Source organism: Mobula birostris, chromosome 29 (assembly GCF_030028105.1).
Source record: "Mobula birostris isolate sMobBir1 chromosome 29, sMobBir1.hap1, whole genome shotgun sequence".
NCBI classification, from domain to species: Eukaryota; Metazoa; Chordata; class Chondrichthyes; order Myliobatiformes; family Myliobatidae; genus Mobula; species Mobula birostris.
In genome coordinates, this window is record NC_092398.1 from 28,641,602 (window position 1) to 28,666,779 (window position 25,178).

The 25,178-nt window shown below is 44.4% G+C and overlaps 1 protein-coding gene across 3 annotated transcripts in view; it reads right to left on the minus strand.

The window, feature by feature from the left end:
* Positions 1-1,275: 1,275 nt before the first annotated feature.
* The window catches only part of LOC140190004 (DLA class II histocompatibility antigen, DR-1 beta chain-like), a 38,221-nt gene continuing 14,318 nt past the window's right edge, over positions 1,276-25,178 (minus strand). For 2 of the 3 annotated variants that reach the window (XM_072246392.1, XM_072246391.1), the window contains exons 3-5: positions 24,670-24,771; positions 15,369-15,455; positions 1,276-2,569 (exon numbers count right to left, since the gene is read on the minus strand). In XM_072246392.1, coding sequence (XP_072102493.1) covers positions 2,481-2,569; positions 15,369-15,455; positions 24,670-24,771 — 278 coding nt within the window. In that variant the 3' untranslated portion in view covers positions 1,276-2,480. The remainder of the gene's footprint in view (positions 2,570-15,368; positions 15,456-24,669; positions 24,772-25,178) is intronic. The other variant, XM_072246393.1, reaches the window with a different exon arrangement.

Consider the following 25,178-nt stretch of genomic DNA (forward strand, 5'->3'; position numbering starts at 1 on the left):
GCCATAGACATTGCATGTTAACCACTCCATGGACACTCCAGCTCGAATGTAATACTGGAAGAGGGACAGTCAGTCAGCTCAAGCAGAGACCTTGACTGCCTGCTGCCTGGAACTGCGCGTGGCCATTTTGGCAAGGCCCAGGATCGAGCCTACCAAGAGATCCCTGAGTTACAGCCCCCACCCTCCCACGCTGTGGGACTGTGGTTGATGAGCATGGGGTTGAAGTGCAGTCAGACCTTGAGGAGCAGCTCCTTTGAGCATACAAACAGGAGCTGCAACTTCTCACACTCCATATACATTCAGTGGCCACTTTATAAGGTACACCTGCTCGTTCATACAAATATCTAATGAGCCAATCATGTCACAGCAACTCAATGCTTAGGAGCATGCAGGCATGTTCAAGAGGTGCAGTTGTTCTTCAGAACAACTTCAGAATGGGGAAGAAATGTGATCCAAGTGACTTTGACGGTGGAATGAATTCTGGAGCTAGTTGGGATCATTCGAGTATCTCAGAAGCTGCTGAGAAAAGCTTTCCCCACCATTGAGCACATCTACTTGAAATGCTGTCGTAGGAAAGCAGCATCCATGATTAGGGACTCCCACCACCCAGGACATGCTCTCTTCTCGCTGCTGCCATCATGAAGGTGGTACAGGAGCCGCAGGATAACTTCACTTGCCCCATCATTGTAAATGCTGACACAACCAATGGACTCATTTTCAAGATTTCTTCATCTCTTGATCTTGGTATTTATTGCTTATTTATGATCATTTCTTCATTTTAGTATTTGCAGAGTTTGTCATCTTTTGCACAAAGTTCCCCCGAGTTGGTGCGGTCATTCATTAATTCTTGTATGGTTATTGTATGCCAGCAAAGGAAAATATCCCAGGGTTGACATATGGCGTATATGTACTAAATTTACTTTGAAATTTGATCTCTGTTGGATTTTCATGCACAACAGTTTACAGAGAATGGTGTGAAAAAGGAAAAAAAGCCAGTGAGTGTCAGTTCTGTGTCTGAGAACACCTTGTCAATCAGAGAGTTCAGAAGGGAATAACCATACTGTTTCAGGCTGACAGGAAGGTGACAGTAATTCAAATAGCCATGCATTACAACAGTGGGGTGCAGAAGACCATCTCTGAACACACAGCATGTCGAACCTTGAAGAGGATGGTCTACAGCAGCAGAAGACCAGAAATATACAAGCGATATCTAATAAAGCAGCCGATGTGTGTATTTTAGTTTTCTGAACTTGAATCATCATACTGCTGGATGACAAAGTGTGTTGTACAGATTTTATTTGAATCCACAGACATTCTTCATTCTTCCAAGCAGGTGCGGCAACAGAAAGATTTTGCTCAGAGGTTAATTGTACCTTAGGATGTAGGATTCGGCACCTCTTGATAACTGCTTTGCAGGCACTGACAACACTGGTCTCCAGCACTGCAGTTAAACATAGGCAACGAGATGCTGGAAATCCAGAACAACAGACACACACAAAATGGTGGAGAAATTCTGCAGGTTAGGTAGCATCTATGGAGGAAAATAAACAGTTGATGTTTCAGGCTGAGAGCCTTCATCAGGACTGGAAAGGAAAGGGAAAGAATAAGGAGGGGAGAAGAAGAAGCTGCCAGGCCATAGGTGAAGTCGGAGAAAGGTGGTTGGGTGGAGGAGGCTGGATGAAGTGAGAAGCAGGGAGGTGATAGGTGGAAAAGGAAACAGCTAAAGAAGGAGGAATCTGATAGGAGAGAATAGTTGACCATGGAGGGAAGGCAAGGAGAAGGAGCACCAGAGGGAGGTGATGGGCAGGTGAAGATAAGCAAAGAGGTAAGAGGGGAGGCAGATTGTGGAATATATGAGGAAAAGGTTGGGGAAGCAATTTCCTGAAGGTAGAAAATCTAAATTTATGGTATCAGGTTGGAGGTAACCCATAGAGAATATGAGGTGTTGCTTCTCCAGCCTGAGTCTGACCTCATCATGGGAGTAGAGGAAGTCGTGGACAGACATGTGGGAGTGGGAATCATGATCATCATCATGTGCCATGTTGTTGGATGCGGATGATCATGGTCATAGGCTCTTGGCAAATTCTACAGAAGTAGTTTGCTATTGCTTTCTTCTGGGGAGTTGTTTTACAAAACGAGTGATTCCAGCCATTATCAATACTCTCCAGAGATTGTCTGCCAGGCTGTTGTCAATTGTCAATGGCCACAAAATCAGGATTTATGCCCCATGAATCTGACAGGGGGCTAAGCAGGTGCTACACCTTGCCCAGGGGTGACCTGCATGCCAGCAGAGGGAAGGAGCACCTTACACCTTTGGTCAACATATGTGAATAGGAAATCAAACTGAAATGGGTTAAACACAAAGTAAAAAGCGGCATTGTGAGGCAGGTGATTTCCAATGCATGCCAGACAAACGAGAACGGAGACGGCAGTCACCAGGTATCCAAGTACCAGCAAGTAGTGAATTTGACAGTTCGATTTCAAACTTCTGTCGTGCATTCAGAGGCAGGCCTCGGCATCTGGCCAAGTTCTTCACACAGACGGTCGTTCTCACCGTGTGAGCAGAGTTCTGAGAAGAAAAGAGAAGAGGGATGATGAAGATATGGACTGTGTAATAATTAAGACAACACCAGTCAACAGCAGTATGTAACATTTCAGGATATAATGCTAGTGCTTTATAATGGATTAGGCAATCTGCATTTGGAGCATCGCGAGCAGTTTTGGACCTAAGCTAAGAATGGATGTACTGACAGTGGAGTGGTTCCTGAGGAGGTTCACGAGAATGATCCTGGAAATGAAAGGGGTAAAGTATGATGAGCATTTGACAGCTCTGGGTCTATACTCACTGAAGTTTAGAACAATGGCGAGTGGGATGTCATCAAAACCTACTAAATATTGAAAGGCCTGGTTAGAATTGCCGGCTGGTGGCGTAGTGGCATCAGCGCCGGACTTGGGAGCGAAGGCTCCCGAGTTCGAATCCAGCCGACTCCCTTGCTCGCTTTCCATCCATGCTAGCAACTCGGCCTCGTAAAAACCAGAAAGTCTGCTAAAAAAACGCCGTTATAGAACATAGAATAGTACAGCACAGTACAGGCCCTTCGGCCCACAATGTTGTACCGACCCTCAAACCCTGCTTCCCATATAAGCCCCCACCTTAGATTCCTCCATATACCTGTCTAGTAGTCTCTTAAACTTCACTACTGTATCTGCCTCCACCACTGACTCAGGCAGTGCATTCCACGCACCAACCACTCTCTGAGTAAAAAACCTTCCTCTAATATCCCCCTTGAACTTCCCACCCCTTACCTTAAAGCCATGTCCTCTTGTATTGAGCAGTGGTGCCCTGGGGAAGAGGCACTGGCTGTCCACTCTTATCTATTCCTCTTATTATCTTGTACACCTCTATCATGTCTCCTCTCATCCTCCTTCTCTCCAAAGAGTAAAGCTCTAGCTCCCTTAATCTCTGATCATAATGCATACTTTCTAAACCAGGCAGCATCCTGGTAAATCTCCTCTGTACCCTTTCCAATGCTTCCACATCCTTCCTATACTGAGGTGACCAGAACTGGACACAATACCCCAAGTGTGGCCTAACCAGAGTTTTACAGAGCTGCATCATTACATCGCGACTCTTAAACTCTATCCCTTGACTTATGAAAGCTAACACCCAATAAGCTTTCTTAACTACCCTATTCACCTGTGAGGCAACTTTCAGGGATCTGTGGACATGTACCCCCAGATCCCTCTGCTCCTCCGCACTACCAAGTATCCTGCCATTTACTTTGTACTCTGCCTTGGAGTTTGTCCTTCCAAAGTGTACCATCTCACACTTCTCCGGGTTGAACCCCATCTGCCACTTCTCAGCCCACTTCTGCATCCTATCAATGTCTCTCTGCAATCCTCGACAATCCTCTACACTATCTACAACACCACCAACCTTTGTGTCGTCTGCAAACTTGCCAACCCACCCCTCTACCCCCAGATCCAGGTCGTTAATAAAAATCACGAAAAGTAGAGGTCCCAGAACAGATCTTTGTGGAATCCTCCAATCTGAATGTACTCCCTCCTTTATCTCTAATCAGTCCTACCTTCACTCCTGTCATCCTTTTGTTCTTCACATAATTGAAGAATGCCTTGGGGTTCTCCTTTACCCTACTCACCAAGGCCTTCTCATGCCCCCTTCTTGCTCTTCTCAGCCCCTTCTTAAGCTCCTTTCTTGCTTCCCTATATTCCTGAATAGACCCATCTGATCCTTGCTTCCTAAACCTCATGTATGCTGCTTTCTTCCACCTGACTAGATTTTCCACCTCACTTGTCACCCATGGTTCCTTCACCCTACCATTCTTTATCTTCCTCACCGGGACAAATTTATCCCTAACATCCTGTAAGAGATCTCTAAACATCGACCACATGTCCATAGTATATTTCCCCGCAAAAACATCATCCCAATTCACACCTGCAAGTTCTAGCCTTCTAGCTTCATAATTTGCCTTTCCCCAATTAAAAATTTTCCTGTCCTCTCTGATTCTATCCTTTTCCGTGATAATGCTAAAAGCCAGGGAGCGGTGGTCACTGTCCCTCAGATGCTCACCCACTGAGAGATCTGCGACCTGACCCAGTTCGTTACCTAGTACTAGATCTAGTATGGCATTCCCCCTGGTCGGCCTGTCCACATACTGTGACAGGAATCCGTCCTGGATACACTTAACAAAGTCGGCCCCATCTAAACCCTTGGAACTAATCAGGTGCCAATCAATATTGGGGAAGTTAAAGTCACCCATGACAACAACCCTGTTATTTTTGCACCTTTCCAAAATCTGCTTCCCAATTTGCTCCTCTGTATCTCTGCTGCTACCAGGGGGTCTATAGAATACCCCCAGTAGAGTAACTGCTCCCTTCCTGTTCCTGACTTCCACCCATACTGACTCAAAAGAGGATCCTGCTACATTACCCACCCTTTCTGTAGCCCCTTTCTGTAGCTGTAATATTATCCCTGACCAGTAATGCCACCCCTCCTCCCCTCCCCCCCATTCCAGGAATATTGAGAATCCATTCCTGCTCTCGTGCCAGCCAAGTCTCGGTAATGGCCACAACATCATAATTCCATGTATGTATCTAAGCTCTCAGTTCATCACCTTTGTTCCTGATGCTTCTTGCATTGAGGTACACACACCTCAGCCCTTCTACCTTACTGTCTTTACACCCTTTGTTCTGCTTCTCTTTCCTCAGAGCCCCTCTAAGATCTGGCTTTACTCTATGCACTTCTTTCACTGCTCTATTGCTCCGGGTCCCATCCCCCTTGCAAATTAGTTTAACCCCTCCCAGACCATGCTAGCAAACCTACCTGCAAGGATATTGCTCCCCCTCGAGTTCAGGTCCCACCTTCCCCAGAAGAGATCCCAATGATCCAAAAATCTAATACCCTGCCCCCTGCACCAACTCCTCAGCCACGCATTCAACTGCCATCTCCTCCAATTCTTACCATCACTGTCACGTAGCACTGGCAGCAATCCTGAGAACGTCACCCTTGAGGTCCTGTTCTTCAGCCTTCTGCCTAGTTCCCGAAACTGACACTTCAGGACCTCATCCTCCTTCCTGCCTACATCATTGGTACCAACATGTATCATGACTTCTGGCTGCTTTCCCTCTTGTACCAGGATGTTGTGCACAAGTTTAGTGGTGTATACTTCATATCAGAATCGCATATGCTCAGTGGAGTGCAGAATTATTATTATTATTATTATAATACAACATAGAAATACAACAGGATCAATGTGGACGTGGTGGAGGATTACAAATACCTGGGGATACGAATTGACAATAAACTGGTCTGGTCAAAGAACACTGAGGCTGTCTACAAGAAGGGTCAGAGCCATCTCTATTTCCTGAGGAGAGTGAAGTCCTTTAACATCTGCCGGATGATGCTGAGGATGTTCTATGAGTCTGTGGTGGCCAGTGCGATCATGTTTGCTGTTGTGTGCTGGGGCAGCAGGCTGAGGGTAGCAGACACCAACAGAATCAACAAACTCATTCGTAAGGCCAGTGATGTTGTGGGTATGGAACTGGACTCTCTGATGGTGGTGTCTGAAAAGAGGATGCTGTCCAAGTTGCATGCCATCTTGGACAATGTCTCCCATCCACTACATAATGGACTGGTTGGGTACAGGAGTACATTCAGCCAGAGACTCATTCCACCGAGATGCAACACAGAGCGCTTTCCATCTGTGCTGGGTTGAGCGTCGAGCTAGCAACTCGGCCTCGTAAAAACGTGAAAGCCTGCTAAGAAAACGCCGTCATGACTGAGTCCCAATGACTCCACTCGGAGTCAAGGGGTTTCTTCTTTCTTCTTCTGGTTAGAATGGATGTGGTGAAGATGTTTCCTATCGTGGGGGAGTCTAGGACCAGAGGGCACAGAATCAGAGTGGAGCGATGTCCCTTTAGAACAGAGATGAGGAGGAATTTCTTTAGCCAGGGGGTTGTGAGTCTGTGGAATTCATTGCTACAGGTGGCTGTGGAGGAGAAGTCATTGCGTATATTTAAGGTTGAGCTTGGAAGAAAGGAAGTTGACGTTCCTTCCTGAACTTGATGAGTTCTTGATTAGTAAGGGCGACAAAGGTTATGGGGAGAAGTTAGAAGAATGAAGTTGAGAGGAATGATAAATCAGCCATGGTGGAATGGCAAACTGGACATGATGGGCTGAATGGCCTAATTCTGCTCCTATGTCTAATGGTTACGTCTTCCTGACCCCAGGTTCCTGTGTGCATAGTGTGCCCTAGTTAGCTTTTCTGATGTTTACCAGATACAAAATGGGGTGTATGAGATGTCCAGGGAGGGCTAGCACTGCTGGTGAAGGAGCTTGTCGTGTCCATTCTGGGGCAACTCACTCACATTGGTCTCCGACTGACACTCAGCTCTCACCTGTGGCTCCAAGTAGCTGTATAGGTGTGACAGCAGCCACACCCCAGGACATTGCTTCGATGGACAGGTTAAACCAGGAGAGGGTAGCCGGCAGCCTCACACCACAGTGAGATGGGAACATGCCCATCCGAGCATGCAAAGTGATGCGGACTGAGTGGATGAGGTCAACAGTGAGATGCAACAGCCACATTTCATGGAGAGGTATAGAATTGAAAATACACATGGACTAAGATGTTAACCGTCCTGTGATATCACCAGTGGGAGCATCAATTGATCTGCCACCTGTCTTCAGGAGCTTCGGCCCGTTTATGATCAAGACTCCCTCGAAGTGGTGGGCCAGCAGTGCTAAAGCACCACCTCCCACTGGTGAGCTTAAAAACTTGGCACCTGCCTCTATCAGAGTTGTTGGTCACTTCCATCCAGCAGACAGTCTGCTCTTCAGGTGTCTATGCAACTACTGAAGGGTTTGCAAAAAATGTATACACTGTCTGACTATCTGTCCCTCTGGAAATACTTGTCCACACCTGTGCTGATCCTGTCTCTGCTGCCTCAACTACAGCCCTGCTGGTTGACTTGATCTCCCTTCTAGTGAAGCCAAGGTCACGCAGCCACTTCCGGAAAGTAAATGCAATAAACCTACGACAGACTACTTCAAATGGATAGCACGAGACCTTCCACCCTTTGTCTCTGCACTCTGAACTTAATTCTGCATACTTCGTTAACTTGCGCTCATGGGCTTCATCGAAATTATCTTCCCAGGGGACTGTGAGTTCACCAATAACCACTTCCCTACTGGTGTCAGACCATACGATTATATCTGGACGTAATGTGGTGAAAGCTATTTGTTCCGGGAAACTGCCTTTCCCATCCAGGTTGGCCTTGACACACCAATCATTGGCTGAAGAAAGTATGCTTGATCGTGAGCCTGCGCTGTACACCCTTGACTTGGAGCCTTGTTTCACAAATGATATGCGATGTTCTGTGCAGCATGGGGCAAGTTGTGCTGCAGTACTCTCTGCTCAACTGCTTCTGTTACAACTTTGAGAACGTTATTATGTCTCCAAATGTACATGCCGTTGGAAAGATTGACTCTGCGTGCACTCAAAATATGTTAAAGTGTTCCCTTCTCGCCACAAGCAGCACACCTGTCTGTCTTACCTTCATACCAGGTGCTGAGGTTGGCAGGTGTTGGGAGCAGATCGTACGCTGCTCTGTATAGAAAAGAAATGTGGAGCGGTTCCATCTGCCACAGAACATTCCAAGATAGATGTCGTTGTTCAACACTTTCCCTCTGGGTCCAAGCTCCTTGTTTGGCCAGGCCAGCTGTTTTAGTTAACCTCTTCTCCTCTTCTACCTCTCGTATTTCCTGTGTTACAAGCTCACAGCCCTCCTTACCTGTAGAAGATGACCACCGTTTGTGGGTTGTCCATCCAAGTCCCTAGCGGCCTAGCTGGATAGCCCCAACCATTTGCTTGTGCTTCAATCTAGACTCTGCCTTGTCAACTGCTACATGGGCTGACCACTTCCTGCCTGATCTCTCATCTGGCTGGGTGTTCTTCATGACAGGGTCTTTTGAGTCTCAAAGCATCAAGAATGATCTTACCTTGGCTACCTTGACCTCTTCAACAAAGGATTGCACTGGGATGGTAAGCTTTGTCTGGCTACTGTGGATTGCAACATTGGTGAGGCTGCTCGGTACTCCAAGCCACTTCTTCACATACTTGTTGATCTTCCATTCCATTGCCTCAACATGAGACATTGCCACTTCATAGACAGTTAGTGGCCACATTATCGTGGCATCAGTCTATGTACTGCAAGCACCACAACTTCAACTTGCCAGGCAAGCCACACTTGTCAACAGACATCAGACCTCTGCTGATCTGTTCTCCTGCCTCTTGAACCCTCTTGGTGTCTCTCAGCTCCTCTGTGTACCATCGCCCGAGACTCTTACTGGTTGGTCCTGAATGGATGGAATCTCCCCTCCACGAAGGGTGAAATGAAATTCAACCAGCTTTCCTCGCCTAAGAACAAGGCTGCTTGACTTCTTGGTCTTGAACTTCATTTTTCCCCAATCCATTAGCTCCTCCAGTCGAGATAATACATTTTCCACTGTCTTCGTGCTGGGACCCAAAAGGGTGAGATCGTCCATGAACGCTTGTATTGGTGGTAACTCCCCTCCGCCATCAAGTGCGTCACCAGGTCCCACTGATTCTGCAGCCCTCACAATAACCTCCATGGCTAACACAAAGAGGATGGGTGAAATCGCACATCCCATTGGGATTCGAATATCCAAGCCCTGCCACCTAGTTGTAAACTGCTAAGTGGAAAACCTCATCCAGAAATCGTTGTAGTACTGCATAACAAAGTTCCTCACCTTAACAGGAATCCATAGGAATTCCATCGCAAACTCAATCAGGACATGGGGAACAGAACCATACGCATTTGCCAGATCAAGCCAAACTACAGCCAGTCTTCAACAGGACTGGAGAAAAAAAGATGAGGAGTAGGTTTCTTCTCAACCAGATGAAGTCATGGTTGTCTACTGCAATGAAGGAAGACCTCAGTTATGACAAGTACTCATACCACTGGTCCCGGACCTTCAAATTTCAGAGAGTGGTTCTGCCCCAGTGCAGCAGTTTTTCCACTTTAAAAACTCTCCTGCACTGGTTTCAAACTCATCGTCAGATATGACAGATATCCAATCAATCATCCAGAAACAAGGCAAACAAGAGAAAATCTGTAGATGCTGGAAATCCAAGCAATACACATAAAATGCTGGAGGAACTCAGCAGGCCAGGCAGCATCTATGGAAAAGAGTAAAGAGTTGACGTTTCAGGCCAAGACCCTTCAGCAGGACTGGAGAAAAAAAGATGAGGAGTAGAGTTCTGGGGGGTCCTGTTGAAGGGTCTCAGCCCAAAACGTTGATTCTTTTCCATAGATGCTGCCTGTCCAGCTGAGTTCCTCCAGCATTTTGTGTGTGCTGTCCGGATACAAGGTATTACTGACACTGGTGAAGTGATTGCACAGCAAAAAATTTGCACTGACTCCAATATGCTGACTTAATGTCACTTTCCGCCATATCAGACAGGATTAATTGTTACTCTTGATGACATGGCTGTGGACAGCGCAGTAGGTTGTTGTAGGTTACAACAGGACATTGGCAGAATGCAGAGCTGGGCCCAGAAAACTGAAATGATTCACATTGGAAGGTTGATCTTGAAGTCAGAGTGCAGGGTTAAATGGCAGTATTCTCAGCAGTGTGGAGGACAGAGGGATCTTTGGTCCATGTCCCCAGTCACCTCAACGTTGCTATGCAAGTTGAAATTGTGGTTAAGAAGGCATATGGTATGTTGGCCTTCATTAGTCGAGGGATTGAGTTCAAGAGCTGACAGGTAATGATGCAGTTCTACAAAACCCTGGTTATACCACACTTAGAACAGGTTGTTCAGTCCAGGTCTCCTCATTATAGGAACGATGAAGAAGCTTCAGAGAGAGTGCAGAGCGGATTTACCAGGATGCTGCCTAGATTGGGGAGCATGTCTTGTGAGAATAGATTGAGTAAGTCAGAGCAAAGGAGGATGAGAGGCTACTTGAGAAAGGTGTATAAGGGGTAATGATTGAGTGGATAGCCAGAGACTTTTTCCCAGGGCAGTAATGACTAATACAAAGGGCATAATTTTAGGTGATTGGAGGAAAGTATAAGGGGGATCTCAGGGGTGGGCACTAGCCTCCCCAGCATCCATCATTAAGGACCCATCACCCAGGACATGCCCTCATCTCATTGCTATCATCAGGGAGAAGGTACAGGAGCCTGAAAGCATACACTCAACCATTCAGGAATAGCTTCTTCCCCTCTGCCAGCCAATTTCTGAATGGACATTGAACTCTGGAAAACTACGTCACTATTTTTTTCCCCCCCCTCTTTTTATATCTCTTATTTAATTTAAGTACTTACTTACTATAATTTACAGTTTTTTATTACTTTGTATTGCAATGTACTGCTGCCACAAAGACAAATCTGACAACATATGCCGATGATATTAATCTTGATTCTGATAACTTAGTTGGCCTGGATGAGTTGGGCCAAAAGACCCTGTTTCTACCAAAATCAGACCTAGGTTTAATATCATCAGCATATTTCGTGAAATTTGTCTTTGCCGCAACAGTAAAGTACAATACACAATAACAGAAAAAATGTGAACTACCGTGAGTATATATATATTACATAATTAAATTAAAGAAGTAGTGCAAAAATAGAAATAATAAAGTGGTTGAGGTAGTGTTGAAGGGATCAATGTCCATACAGAAAGTGGATGGCAGAGGGGAAGCGGCTGTTCCTTAATTGCTGAGCGTGTGCCTTCAGGCTCCTGTACCTCCTTCCTGACGGTAGCAATGAGAACAAGGCATGTGCTGGGTGATGAGGGGCCTTAAAGAAGGATGCTGCCTTTTGAAGCATCACTCCCTCAAGATCTCTTGAATACTACAGAGGCTGGTGCCCATGATGGAGCTGTCGAAGTTTACACCCTCTCCCCATACCAGACGGTGAAGCAGCCAGTTAGAATGCTCACCTTGGTACATCTGTAAGAATTTGCAAATGCCTTTGGTGACACAGCAAATCTCAAAATCCTATTGAAATATAGGCAGCATCATAAATGCTTCGATACGTTGGGCCCAGGACAGATCCTGAGAGGTATAGATATCCAGGAACTTGAACTTGCTCACTCTCTCCACTTCTGACCCTTTGATGAGGATTGGTGTGTGTTCCCTTGCATTACCCTTTCTGAAGTCCACAATCAGTTCTCTGGTGATCACATTCCTCAAAGTTGGCCTTGCACCTCTATCTTCGCCCGACCTGTCAGCATAGCTCAAGACTAAAAACTTCAAACTTTTTTTGTTCTGTGAAATACTGGAGGGCCATGGAGCAAGATTACAGTGTCTCTCCGAAAGAAGGTGGCATAGTTCCAGTGACCTTGGTTCTATCCTGAACCATCCAACCCCGCACGCCCCCCCCACCCCACCCCACCCCACCCCAGGACTGTCTAATGATTCAGATCCAGATTTATTTATTTTATTTAGAGCTACAGCACCCATCAAGCCACACCGCCCACCTATTTAACATTAGGCTAATCACAGGACAATTTTCAATGACCAATTAACCTACTAATTGGTGTACTTTTGAAACCAGAGCATCAGGAGGAAACCCAGGCATTTGTGGGAAGGACATACAAACTTCTTGCAGGCAGCGCTGGAATTGAATTCTGAACTTTGGCGCCCCGAGCTGTAATAGCGTCGCACTGACCGCTACACTACCTTGGCGTCCGTGAATCACGTCGTTTGTTCAAACAACCTAACGAAGTGATGGGGGCAGCCCGCAAATGCCACACGTTCTGCCGCCAACGGAGCATGCCCGTGATGCTCGGCAGAACGGCACGGAACACAACAAGCAACAAAACTACAATAGCAGAAGGAGACCCGTGTGACCAACACAAAATGCTGGAGAAACTCAGGGCAGGCAGTCTCTGTGGAAAGGAATAAGGAACTGATGTTTTAGGTTGAGACTCCTCTTCAGCAAACAAGCCCTGTTCCTCCATTTCCTCCCACCCACACACACTTCCCCCAGGTGCTCCAGTTTCCAACCACAATCCAGAGAAGCACAGATCCAGTATAGCTGATTCATCATCATTACCACCATGTGACATGGACAATCACGGTCTCATCACCATGATTGTTCTTGGCAAATCTTTCCACAGAACTGATTTTCTATTGCCTTCTTCTGGGCAGAGTCTTTACAAGATGAGTGACCTAGCCATTATCAATACTTTCCAGAGATCGTCTGCTTGGCGTCAGTGGTTGCATAACCAGGACTTGTGATATGTACCAGCTGCTTATACAACCATCCACCAACTGCTCTGATGGCTTCACGTGACTCCGATTGGAGTGGTGGGGATTACAGTGTCTCACCTCGCCCTGGGGTGACCTACCGGCTAGTGGAGGGAAGAAGTGCCTTACAACTCCTTTGGTACAGACACATCTCCACCTCGCCACCTAACGTAGTTGATCGGCCACTGTAACTTGGTCCCAGTGTGGAGGTGACTGGCGGAACAGGGAGGAAAATTATGAAATAAAAGAAAGAAGGGCTAAGTCTACTAGAGGTATATATGTACCCTGATGAAGGGTCTCGCCTGAAACATTGACTGTAAATTCCTCGCTCTAGATGCTGCCTGACTTAGAACATAGAATGTAAGACCACAATCTCTATCATCCCGTATTACCAGGTAGGAGGTACCGTAGCATTAGGGCAAGGACTGTTAGGATGGGAAAAAGTTTCTTCCCCCTGACTGTAGACAATTGAACACCCTGCCATCACCCAGGTATCATCACTTATGAAGCACCAGTAGTGTTATACCATTTACTTTGCACCTAATGCAATATGTCAATCTTGTGGAATATATTTTATTAATTGTTAATTTATTTGTGGTAATATTACTTTGTGAGTTAAATGTACTGTGTTGTGCACCTTGGTCTGGAGGAGCATGGTCTTTGTTTAGATATATGGTTGAGTGATAATAAACTGAAACTTCAACGTCAACAGTACAAGCCCTTCACTCCAAGATGTTGTGCCGACCTTTTAAACTACTCCAAAATTATTCCAGCCCTTCCCTCTTACATAGACCTCCATTTTTATATCACCCATGTTCCAATCTAAGAGTTTCTTAAATGATCCTAATGTATGTGCCTCTACCACCACTGCTGGCAGCGCGTTTCATGCAGTCATCACTCTCTGTGTAAAAGCACAAACCTCTGATACTCTCGACTATACTTTCTTTCAATCACCTTAAAATTATGCCCCCATTCCCACCCTGGGACTTGCCGAGTTCCTCCAGCACTTTGCTCAAGATTTCCAGCATCTACAGAATCTCGTGTACATACAGGTGATATACCCCGATGGTCAGTAAGGAATCAAGTTAACAAAGGATGGCGCACATGTGGAATAAACTGCCAGTGGAGGTGGTGATTGCAGGTTTGATTTCAACACTTAAGGGAAGTTTGGATAAGTACATTGATGGGGGTGGTGTGGAGCGCTATGGTCTGGTTGTGGGTCAATGGGAGTAGGCAGTTTGGCATGAAATTGATGAGCCAAAGGGCCAGTTTCTGTGCTGTGATGCTCTGGGACTCCACAGCTATCATTTTTGATATACATTCGAGAGACAGCACGGTAACAAGCCAAACAACAGGAATTCTGCAGATGCTGGAAATTCAAGCAACTTTGATGTGTGTTACGGTAACAAGCCCTTCAGGTCTAAAGAGCCTGCACCACCCAATTACACCCATGTCAGCAATTAACCTTCTTCAGCCAGAGAGTGGTGAATCTGTGGACTTCATTGCCACAGACCGCTGTGGAGGACAGGCCATTGGGTATATTTAAAGTGGAGGTTGAAAGGTGCTTGATTAGAAAGGGCTTCAAAGGTGATGGGGAGAAGGCAGGAGAATGGGGAGAGGGCTAATAAACCAGTCATGATGGAATGACAGAGCAGATTCGATGGGCTGTTTTCTGCTCTGATGTCTTATAGGCGGGAGGAGAAGATGGCAGCGTGCGCAGCTCTCCGGTGAAATGATATCGTATCTGTAAGTAGGACGCCGTGCACAATTCTGATTTCATGAAGACAGACGTGAGAAGCAGAGGAACATCTGGAGAAATTTCTGAAATGTCCGGTTCACTGCCGCTGCTACTGTGCGATCAAGAATCTCCAGAGGGAAGGCCCCAAAATCCTCAGCTTCTCCCGCTGCTGGTGGCCGGGGCTGGGGTCGAAGCGTTTGGGTAGAGATGGTGCTCGGTGTCGGAAGGCTGATCAGAGCTTGAAGTTTTCGGACGGACTCAGAGTCAGACTGTGGTCGGGCATGGCAGGGAGAATTTTCTTCCTTCTCCCGTCTGCGTGAGATGTGGGACATTCGAGAGACTTTGAACTTTTTTACCGTGCCCATGGTCTGTTCTTATATGGTATTGTTGCACTGTTGTGACTATATGTTATAATTATGTGGTTTTTATTAGTTTTTCAGTCTTGGTCTGTCCTGTATTCTGTGATATCACACCGGAGGAATATTGTATCATTTCTTAATGCATGCATTACTAAATGACAATAAAAGAGGACTGCGTGTCCTCATAATCTAATAATCTAATTTGGAATGTGGGAGGAAACCCACACGATCAGGAGCAGACCGTACACTATTCCTCACAGGCAGCAGTGGGTTTGAACCCGGGTTGCTGGTTATGCCACTGCGCTACCCATTCTTAAGGCTGTGTGTGCGCGAGTGATTAACATACTAAAGCAACTGTGGGCTGCCCACAGGTGACTAAAGTGAAAGGGGCAAGTGATTAATTCAAGGAAGGCCCTTGCAGACTCCAACGCTTGTTAATGGCGATATGCATCTTGTGCTGAAGAAGGTATTACCTGGGTGTGTAACAGAGGCACTTGCATTTGAACATATGAAGCCTTGAATCCAGTTCATCCCACGTTGAGAGCCACAACCATGGTGAGCTGGAGAGAAATAATCAATGCTATTATGGGTTTACTGAGTATGCCCACAAAAAAATTGAATCTCAGCGTTGGTTATGGTGACATATACGGTATGTACTTTGATGATAAATTCACTTTGAACTTTGATAAGCATTGTGAAGTCACTGAGGTGTCTGCAAGGGAATGCTGCTGAGGGGCACAAGGCAGTACGGGAAAAGACTGCAATCTAAAGTCCGCTGGAATGGGACACTTTGAAAGCACTGAGACATGGCCCAGCAAGGTAGTGAAAGAGGGAAGTTCATCACAAATGGTAACTGTTGGTCTTACCATTGACACACAGATTCTCAAAAAATGAATTAAATACAACACTTGTGGTTAAATTAAAGGCGTTGATGAATCGGCAGATAGGAGCAAGATTAAAAATCTCGTTGATTGCTGCCATACCAACAACCTCTCATTCAAATTCAGCAAAATCAAAAAACTGATTACTGACTACAGGAGGAGGAAATCAGAGGTCCATGAGCCTGTCCTCATTGGGGGATCAGTAGTGAAGAGGGTCAGTAACTTTTCAATTCCTTCGCATTGCCTTATCAGAGGATCTGTGTTGGAACCAGCACATTGCGTTGTCACAAAGAAAAGACTGCAGCATCTCTAATTTCTTAGAAGTTTATACAGATTCGGTACGTCATCAAAAAATTTGACAAACCTCTATAGAAATGGAAAAGTCAACGGAAAGTGGTGGACACAGCCCAGTCCATCACAGGTAAAGCCCTCCCCACCACTGAGAACATTTATAAGGAGTGCTGTTGTTGGCCATGAAGGAATTAAATTATGGAATAAAACACTGAATTTGAATGGGTCAAGGACAGTGGAAGTAGATAAACCAATTGTCTGTTCTTGCCATGTGCTTGAAGGAATAGAGGTTGCCATTTTGTGAAGCTCCTCCGTAACCTCCATTTTGTGAACTGTTTGATGAACTGATTCTTTCTGTGGGATAACTTAATCAGAACAATTGAATGTGGACACAAGAATTTTCTGCTATTGAACTGAGATCATACATAGACTATGTATTGTGTACAATGGCATGCTTGCAGAAGTAATCTCAGAGGAGATTTATAAGGATGTTGCCTGGATTGGGAGCATGCTTTATGAGAATAGGTTGAGTGAACTCGGCCTTTTTTCCTTGGAACGACGGAGGATGAGAGGTGACCTGATAGAGGTGTATAAGATGATGAGAGGCATTGATCGTGTGGATAGTCAGAGGCTTTTCCCAGGGCTGGAATGGCTAGCACAAGAGGGCACAGTTTTAAGCTGCTTGGAAATAGGTACAGAGGAGATGTAAGGGGTAAGTTTTTTTTTGCGCAGCCAGTGGTGAGTGCGTGGAATGAGCTGCCAGTGACAGTGGTGGAGGCAGATATGATAGGGTCTTTTAAGAGACTCTTGGACAGGTACATGGAGCTTAGAAAAATAGAGGGCTATGGGTAACCCTAGGTAATTTCGAAGGTAAGGACATGTTTGGCACAGCTATGTGGGCTAAGGGCCTGTATTGTGCTGTAGGTTTTCTGTTTTTAATTTTGGCCCAGTTTCTGGGTGACCTGGTTTGAACCAGTGTTGAAGAAAACTAAGGAAGTTACCTAAGGCATGATGTTGTGTAGCCCTTGTACTACATCCAATGGGAATCAGTTATTAGGGCAGTCAGAAGACCTCGAGCCAACAAGATAGAAGTGCATTATTTGAACTGACAAGGAAGACAATAAGACCTACAGTGGCATGCAAAAGTTTTAGAACATATAGAACATAGAATAGCACAGCACATTACAGGCCCCCTTGGCCCACAATGTTGTGCCGATCCTCAAACCCTGCCTCCCATATAACCCCGCACCTTAAATTCCCCCATATACCTGTCTAGTGGTTTTGGCACCCCTGGTCAAAATTTCTGTTACTGTGAATAGTTAAGTAAGTAGAAGATGAACTGATCTCCAAAGGTCATAAAGTTAAAAATGAAACATTATTTTCAATATTTTAAACAAGATTAGTGTATTATTTTTGTTTTGTACAATTTTTGAGTGAAAAAAAGGAAAAGAGCAGCATGCAAACATTTGGGCGCCCCAAAAGATGTGAGGTCTCAGATAACTTTTATCAAGGTCTCAGACCTTAATTAGCTTGTTAGGGCTATGGCTTATTCACAGTCATCGTTAGGAAAGACCAGGTGATGCAAATTTCAAAGCTTTATGAATACCCTGACTCCTCAAGCTTTGTCCCAACAAACAGCAGCCATGGGCTCCGCTAAGCAGCTGCCTAGCACTCTGAAAATTATAGTAATTGATGTCCACAAAACAGGAGAAGGCTATAAGAAGATAGCAAAGCGTTTTCAGGTAGCTGTTTCCTCAGTTCGTAATATAACTAAAAAATGGCAGTTAACAGGAATGGTGGTGTGCAAGTTGAGGTCTGGAAGACCAAGAAAACTTTCTGAGAGAACTGCTCGCAGGGTTGCTAGAAAGGCAAATCAAAACATCCGTTTGACTGCAAAAGAGCTTCAGGAAGATTTAGCAGACTCTGGAGTGGTGGTGCACTGTTCTACTACACAAAAATGACCTGCATGAAAGAGTCATCAGAAGAAAACCTTTCCTGCATCCTCACCACAAAATTCAGCAACAGAAGTTTGCCAAGGAACATCGAAACAAGCCTGATGCATTTTGGAAACAAGTCCTGTGGACTGATGAAGTTAAAATAGAATTTTTTGGCCGCAATGAGCAAAGGTATGTCTGGAGAAAAAAGGGTGCAGAATTTAATGAAAAGAACACCTCTCCAACTGTTAAGCACGGGGGTGGATCGATCTTGCTTTGGGCTTGTGTTACAGCCAGTGACACGGGGAACATTTCACTGGTAGAGGGAAGAATGAATTCAATTAAATACAAATTCTGGAAGCAAACATCACACCATCTGTAAAAAAGCTGAAGACGAAAAGAGGATGACTTCTACAACAGGATAATGATCCTAAACACATCTCAAAATCCACAACGGACTACCTCAAGAGACGCAAGCTGAAGGTTTTGCCATGGCCCTCACAGTCCCCCGACCTAAACATCATTGGGAATCTGTGGATAGACCTCAAAGAGCAGTGCATGCAAGATGGCTCAAGAATCTCACAGAACTGGTAGCCTTTTGCAAGGAGGAATGGGTGAAAATCCCTCAAACAAGAATTGAGAGACTCTTAACTGGCTACAGAAAGCATTTACAACCTGTGATACTTGCCAAAGGCGGGTGTGACTAAGTACTGACCAGGCAGGGTGCCCAAACTTTTGCTTTAGGTCCTTTTTCTTTTTTGTTATTTTGAAACTGTTAAAGATGGAAATAAAAAAGTAATCTTGCTTAAAATATGAAAGAATTGCATCATCTTTAACTTTATGCCTTTTGGAAATCAAGTTGGAGAGGTGTTCTTCTCATGAAATTCTGCACCCTTTTTTCTCCAAACATACCTTTGCTCATTGTGGCCAAAAAGTTCTATTTTAACTTCATCAGTTCACAGGACTTGTTTCCATAATGCATCAGGCTTGTTTCGATGTTCCTTTCCAAACTTCTAATGCTGAATTTTGTGGTGAGGATGCAGGAAAGGTTTTCTTCTGATGACTTCCATGAAGGTCATATTTGTGCAGGTGTCGATGCACAGTAGAACAGTACACCACTACTCCAGAGTCTGCTAAATCTTCCTGAAGGTCTTTTGCAGTCAAACAGGGGTTTTGATTTGCCTTTCTAGCAATCCTACGAGCAATTCTCTCAGAAAGTTTTCTTGGTCTTCCAGACCACAACTTAACTTCCACCGTTTCTGTTTACTGCCATTTCTTAACTACATTACAAACTGAGGAAATGGCTACCTGAAAACGCTTTGCTATCTTTTTATAACCTTCTCCTGCTTTGTGGACATCAATCATTTTAATTTTCACAGTGCTAGGCAGCTTCTTAGAGGAGCCCATGGCTGCTGATTGTTGGGACAAGATTCTTCTTCTTCTATTTCCGGCTGTTTAGACGCATCTAGGCATATTACAGCCCTCTGCAGGATGTATAATTAATTATAGAACTTCAAGGAACTCAAATTCTCGAATACAACCTAGTCTCATGTATAAACTGAATAATAGTCTTCAATCAGATGTTGATTCTCTTGATGGCCAAACGAAGATTTAATAGAAAACCAAAATAAATTTAAGCCAGACAGCCTCTTGAACAAGATGCTTCTTTCAATTTTGTATCGATTACAGCTCAGCAAAACATGCTGGACTGTCTCTGGACTACCACAGTCACATGTAGGATGTTTTCCTATAATCTTTAAATAATAATTTAGTCCACAATGCCCCAACCTAAGTCTTGTAAATTTCACCATATCTCTACGACTTAAAAGGTAACAGTCTGAGACCTTTTTAACTCATGGGTGACTAGAAAAATAATGCCTGCCCCTCAATTCATTTTTCCAATCCTCCTGCCGCTTCTTCTCTAGACCTTTTTTAATCCCACTTCTCAATTCTGCTCTGCCTAGGAGAACTCTAATTTATACTTGCCCGGTCTGTAAGGAAGACTTTGCAATGCCATCCACAATTTCATTTTCCTCCACCCCAGCATGCCCAGGTATCCAAGAAAATCTAATTGCACAACCCATCTTCCCTACTCTAAACAGCACTAAGAGAATCTCAATAATTATCTCAGGACGAGCTTTTGATTTACTCCCTTTTATAGACTCGAAGGCAGCAGCAGAATCCGAACAGATGATAACCCTGCATGGTTGAGAGTCTTCTATCCACCATAAGGCCCAGAGGATTGCTAATAATTTTGTAGCAAAGACAGAAACACCATCTGAAACCCAGTGATCAATCTTAACTCCAAGTTGAGACACATACATCTCAAATTCTGCCCTACTGCTCTCTGGGTCCACTGAGCCATCAGTAAAAATCTTCAGATAAGATCCCCATTTATTATTTAAATATTCATTTGTGATCAACGTTGATGAAATTGCACTGCTTCTTGAAGCTGAAAAGGGAGGATTATATCTACTTCTGGTTCTGGAAAGAGCCAAAAAGGGATGGGTGGTAAGAAAATTTGGTGAACTATGTCTTCCTCAGTCAGTTTCAATTTCACAGCCCAGTTAGTAACCAAATCTAAAAATGGGTATCTTTTAATTTTACTTTGGCGCTCTGACTTCCCCTGCAAAAGACACCTTGATGGACAGCAGTGATTGAATCCATTTAGTTTTACCCAATACTGCAGGCCCAACTGAATTTGTCTTAAATGCAGAGGCAGTTCTCCCATCTCCACACATAATGCTGGGACTGATGTTGTCCTAAAAGCTCCACAACAGCATCTAAGTGCTTTGGACTGCACACCGTCTAGTTTTCCAAGCACTGCTGTAGCAGCGGGAACCATAAGCAATACAACCATAATCTATAACTGATCAAATCATAGCTAGATATATTAAGTACATAGTTTCCCGCCCTGCTCTACAGTCGCATCCAGCAATACTTCTCATAACATTTAAAACTTTCTCACACTTTTTGGGACAAGTTTGTGGAGTCAGGGTATTTATAAAGCTTTGAAATTTGCATCACCTGGCCTTACCTAACGATGATTGTGAACAAGCTAATTAAGGTCTGAGACCTTGGGAAAAGTTAAATGAGAGCTCAAATCTCTTGGGGTGCCCAAACTTTTGCATGATGCTCCTTTCCTTTTTTTCACTCTAAAATTGTACAAAACAAAAATAATACACTGATCTTGCTTAAAGTGTTGAAAAGAATGTTTCATTTTTAACTTTATGACTTTTGGAGATTAGTTCATCTTCTACTCACTTAACTATTCACAGTAACAGAAATTTTGACCGGGGTGCCCAAACTTTTGCATGCCTCTGTATGTTTTTATTTGCACAATTAGTCTTCTTTTGCACATTGGTTGTTGATCAGTTTTTGATTATGTATAGTCTTCATAAATTTGATTGTAATTATTTTCCTGTAAATGCCCGGAAGAAGATGAATCTCAAGGCAATATTTGATGGCATATATGTACTTGGATGCTATATTTAAATCACAAGGCATAGAAGCAGAATTAGGGCATTTGGCCTATTGAGTCTGTGCTGGCCATTTCATTGCAGCTGATTTATTATTCATCTCAAACCCATTCTCCTGCCTTCTCCTGCCTTCTCCCCATGATCTTTGATGCCCTTACTAAACTTTAATTTTAACAAGTTGTAATACAAATCACAAATTTACTCTGACTTTGGTGGTTACACTGCTCAGAAGAGGCCACATGAAAATAGTATGCACAGAATGGAAGACACAATCAAGATGCTGATTTGATGACACAATCAATCTAGAAAGGGGCATCTACCAATCATATTGTATTTCCTGCCTATAATTTAAATGAATAAAGGTATGTTTTAGAAACAAAGAAAAGTACAGCTCAGAACCAGGCCATTCCGCCCACATTTGTACTAGCCACGATACCAAATTACACAATCTCCTTTTAGTCTTCACTCAGTGGCCACTTTATTAGATATTTGCTTGTTAATGCAAATATCTAATCAGCCAATCATGTGGCAACTCAATGCATAAAAGCATGCAGACGTGGTCAAGAGGTTCAGTTGTTGTTCAGTCCAAACATCAGAATGGGGAAGAAATATGATCCAAGTAACTTTGACCATAGACCAGGCAGGGTGGTTTGAATAGCTTAGTAACTGCTGATCTCCTGGGATTTTCATGGGCAACAGTCCCTAGAGTTTATAGAGAACAAAAAAAAAATCCACGGAGCAGTTCTGATGGGCTGAGTGGACTAATTGTACTCTGATGTCTTACGTCCTATCTCTGAAGATTAAAACGCTTTAATCCACAGCTTTGGGACCTGAGTGGTGCTGGCTACACAAAATGTCTCCTTCAGACTTAATGACTGGTCTTGGCCCAAAATGTCAACTGTTTATTCCCCTCCATAGATGCTGCCTGACCGACTGAATTTTTGCAGCATTGTGTGTATGTGTCTGTGTGCGTTGCTCTGGATTTCCACCAACTGCAGAATCTTTTGTGTTTCGAAACCGTCCCCTGGCCGTTTGCCACTGACCAGGAGAACGGTTCTTTCAGACACTCCCAAGTCACATGAGGCTTCCAAGAACAGTTGGTAACCCGAAGTTTCAATGAAATGGAAATACTGTCAGCCGAAATATCAAAAGTTACATTGTGAAGTTAATTAGCTACAGGTTAGTGCAGATCAGAAGCAGGTTTAATATTAATAGAATTAATAGAAACATCTAATCAGCCAATCATGTGGCAGAAACTCAATGCATGCAGACAGTCAAGAGGTACATTTGTTGTTCAGACCGAGCATCAGAGAGGGGAAGAAATGTGATCTAAGTAACTTTGACTGTGGAATGATTGTTGGTGCCAGATGGGGTGGTTTGATTATCACAGTAACTGCTGATCTCCTGGGATTTTCACATACAACAGTCTCTAGAGTTTACAGACAATGATGCGAGGAACAAAAGTGGGGCGGCAGTTCTGAGGGTGAAAACAATTTGTTAATGGGTGGGGTCAGAGGAGAATGGCCAGATTGGTTCAAGCTGACAGGAAGGCGACACTAACTCAAATAACCACACGTTACAACAGTGGTGTGCAGAAGAGCATCTCTGAACACACAACATGTCAAACTTTGAAAGTGATGGGCTGCAGCAGCAGACCATGAACATAAACGTTATTATATTCCTCATGCACCCTTAATAAAGTGGCCACTGAGGGTATAATGGCTCCACTTCTTGCTTGTTCACTCGTCTGCCAAAGTGGTCTTAAACATTGCTTTCATATCTGGTTCCACCACCTCCCCTGGTACCCCAGGTCCTGACCGCTCTGTGTAGAACAGTTCTCCTCACAACTCTCCGTTCACTTTTCCTCTCTCACCAGGAATCTGCACCATCGGACATTTGATAAACACAAGGGGTTCTGCAGATGCTGGAAAATCCAGAGCAACACACACAAAATGCTGGATGAACTCAGCAGGTGAGGCAGCAATGATGGAGGGGAATAAACAGTCAATGTTTCAGGTCAAGAACCTTCGTCAGGACTGGATTGGAAGGGGACAGAAGTAAGAGTAAAGCATGAGGAGGGAAAGGAATACATGCTGGCAGATGACGGTGAGTAGCATCGATTTCTCTAACTTCTGGAAATTTCTCTCCCCTTCCCATCTTATCTTTATCCGTTCCCCATTTGGGCTACCCATTACCCCTTCACTTCTCCTTACTGTCCAGCGCCTCCCTATGGTGTCCCTCCACCTTCCGTTTCTCTCAAGGTCCACTCTCCTCTCCTATCAGATTAGTTGAGTGTGGGGAGCTGATGGGAATGTCTCTAGTGTGTAGGTGTGGGGGTGGGGGGGAGTGGAGTTTAATTGGAGCTAATGGAAATGTTGGAAGAACGAAGTTGGATAAACGTACATGGATATTTGATGGCCAGTGTGAACCAGGGGTCTGTTTCTGTCTTGAACTACTTCTTGTTCTCTGGCCTGCCCTTATGTTCTACCACTCTTAGTATAGATTTTGGTGTGAGGGGTCCCCAACCTTTTTAACACCGTGGACTGGTTTAATATTGACAATATTCTTGCGGACCGGCCGACAGGTGTTCAAGTAGGGTTGCCAACTTTCTCACTCCCAAATAAGGGACGGAAGTAGCAGTCAAATACAGGACACTTGTGTTTACCCCGAGAAAGACTACAACTACCATGAAGCCTTGCGCGGGCACCTGTGTCCACATGCGTGTACATGCAGATTTCTTTTTCTACAAATTCGGTTTTGGCTTAATCTTCCCGATTCTGTTAAGCGAAACTACACTGTACATACATTATTTCTAGTTTATATAGGCTGTGTATTTATCATATCATTCCTGCTTTTACTATGTATTGGTGTTATTTTAGGTTTTATGTGTTATTTGGTATGATTTGGTAGGTTATTTCAAGTTTAACAGTGCGTGACAGGGAATGAGGAAAGCTGCAGCTGACTCATATCGTTTCATATCGCCAAATCATATGGTTTCCTCGCGGCCTGGTAGCACATGCTTTGCGGCCCGGTGGTTGGGGACCACTGTTTAACCCATGCTGTATCACTGGGTCTCAGATGACCAGACTGGGTATTTGGCCAACTGGGTATCTGTGGCTTTTTTTTTAATGAAGTGTATGAAGGAAAAGTGTTCACCGGACTGATGAGTACATACAAAAATACTCCTACCTTTCCACCTGATCATTCCTCCGAACACTGCAGTCAGTATGCCAATTATTCCAGCAATTATTCCAATCACATATCCATAGACTGGATAGGTATTCTTGGGAACTAGGAAAATCAGTAAAACTGGGGTCAGAAGATATTACAGCAGAGAGCAGTTTGGCCGCAGTTGTTCGCACTTCATTGTCTTCACCAGACTTCTCTAGTCTTGGTCCAATACAACAGCAGAGAATGGCCCCTTGTCGAAGAAGGATGTGCTGGGTTTGAACCCAGGTCACTGGTAGTTAAAGTGTTATGTTACCTGCCAGTTAGACTGCTGGAATGTGCCGGTTGTCTTATGAGAAAGGGTCAGACAGGCTGAGCTTGTATCCACTGAGGATAGAAGTGTGCTAATTGGCTTATTACGATACACCGAGGTAGAGTAAAAAGTATTTGTGAGCCTGATATCCAAACCATCATTCCATATATACAAGGTAGTACAAAAGCAAGTACTTGGGAGAACTCGTGGAGGGTTC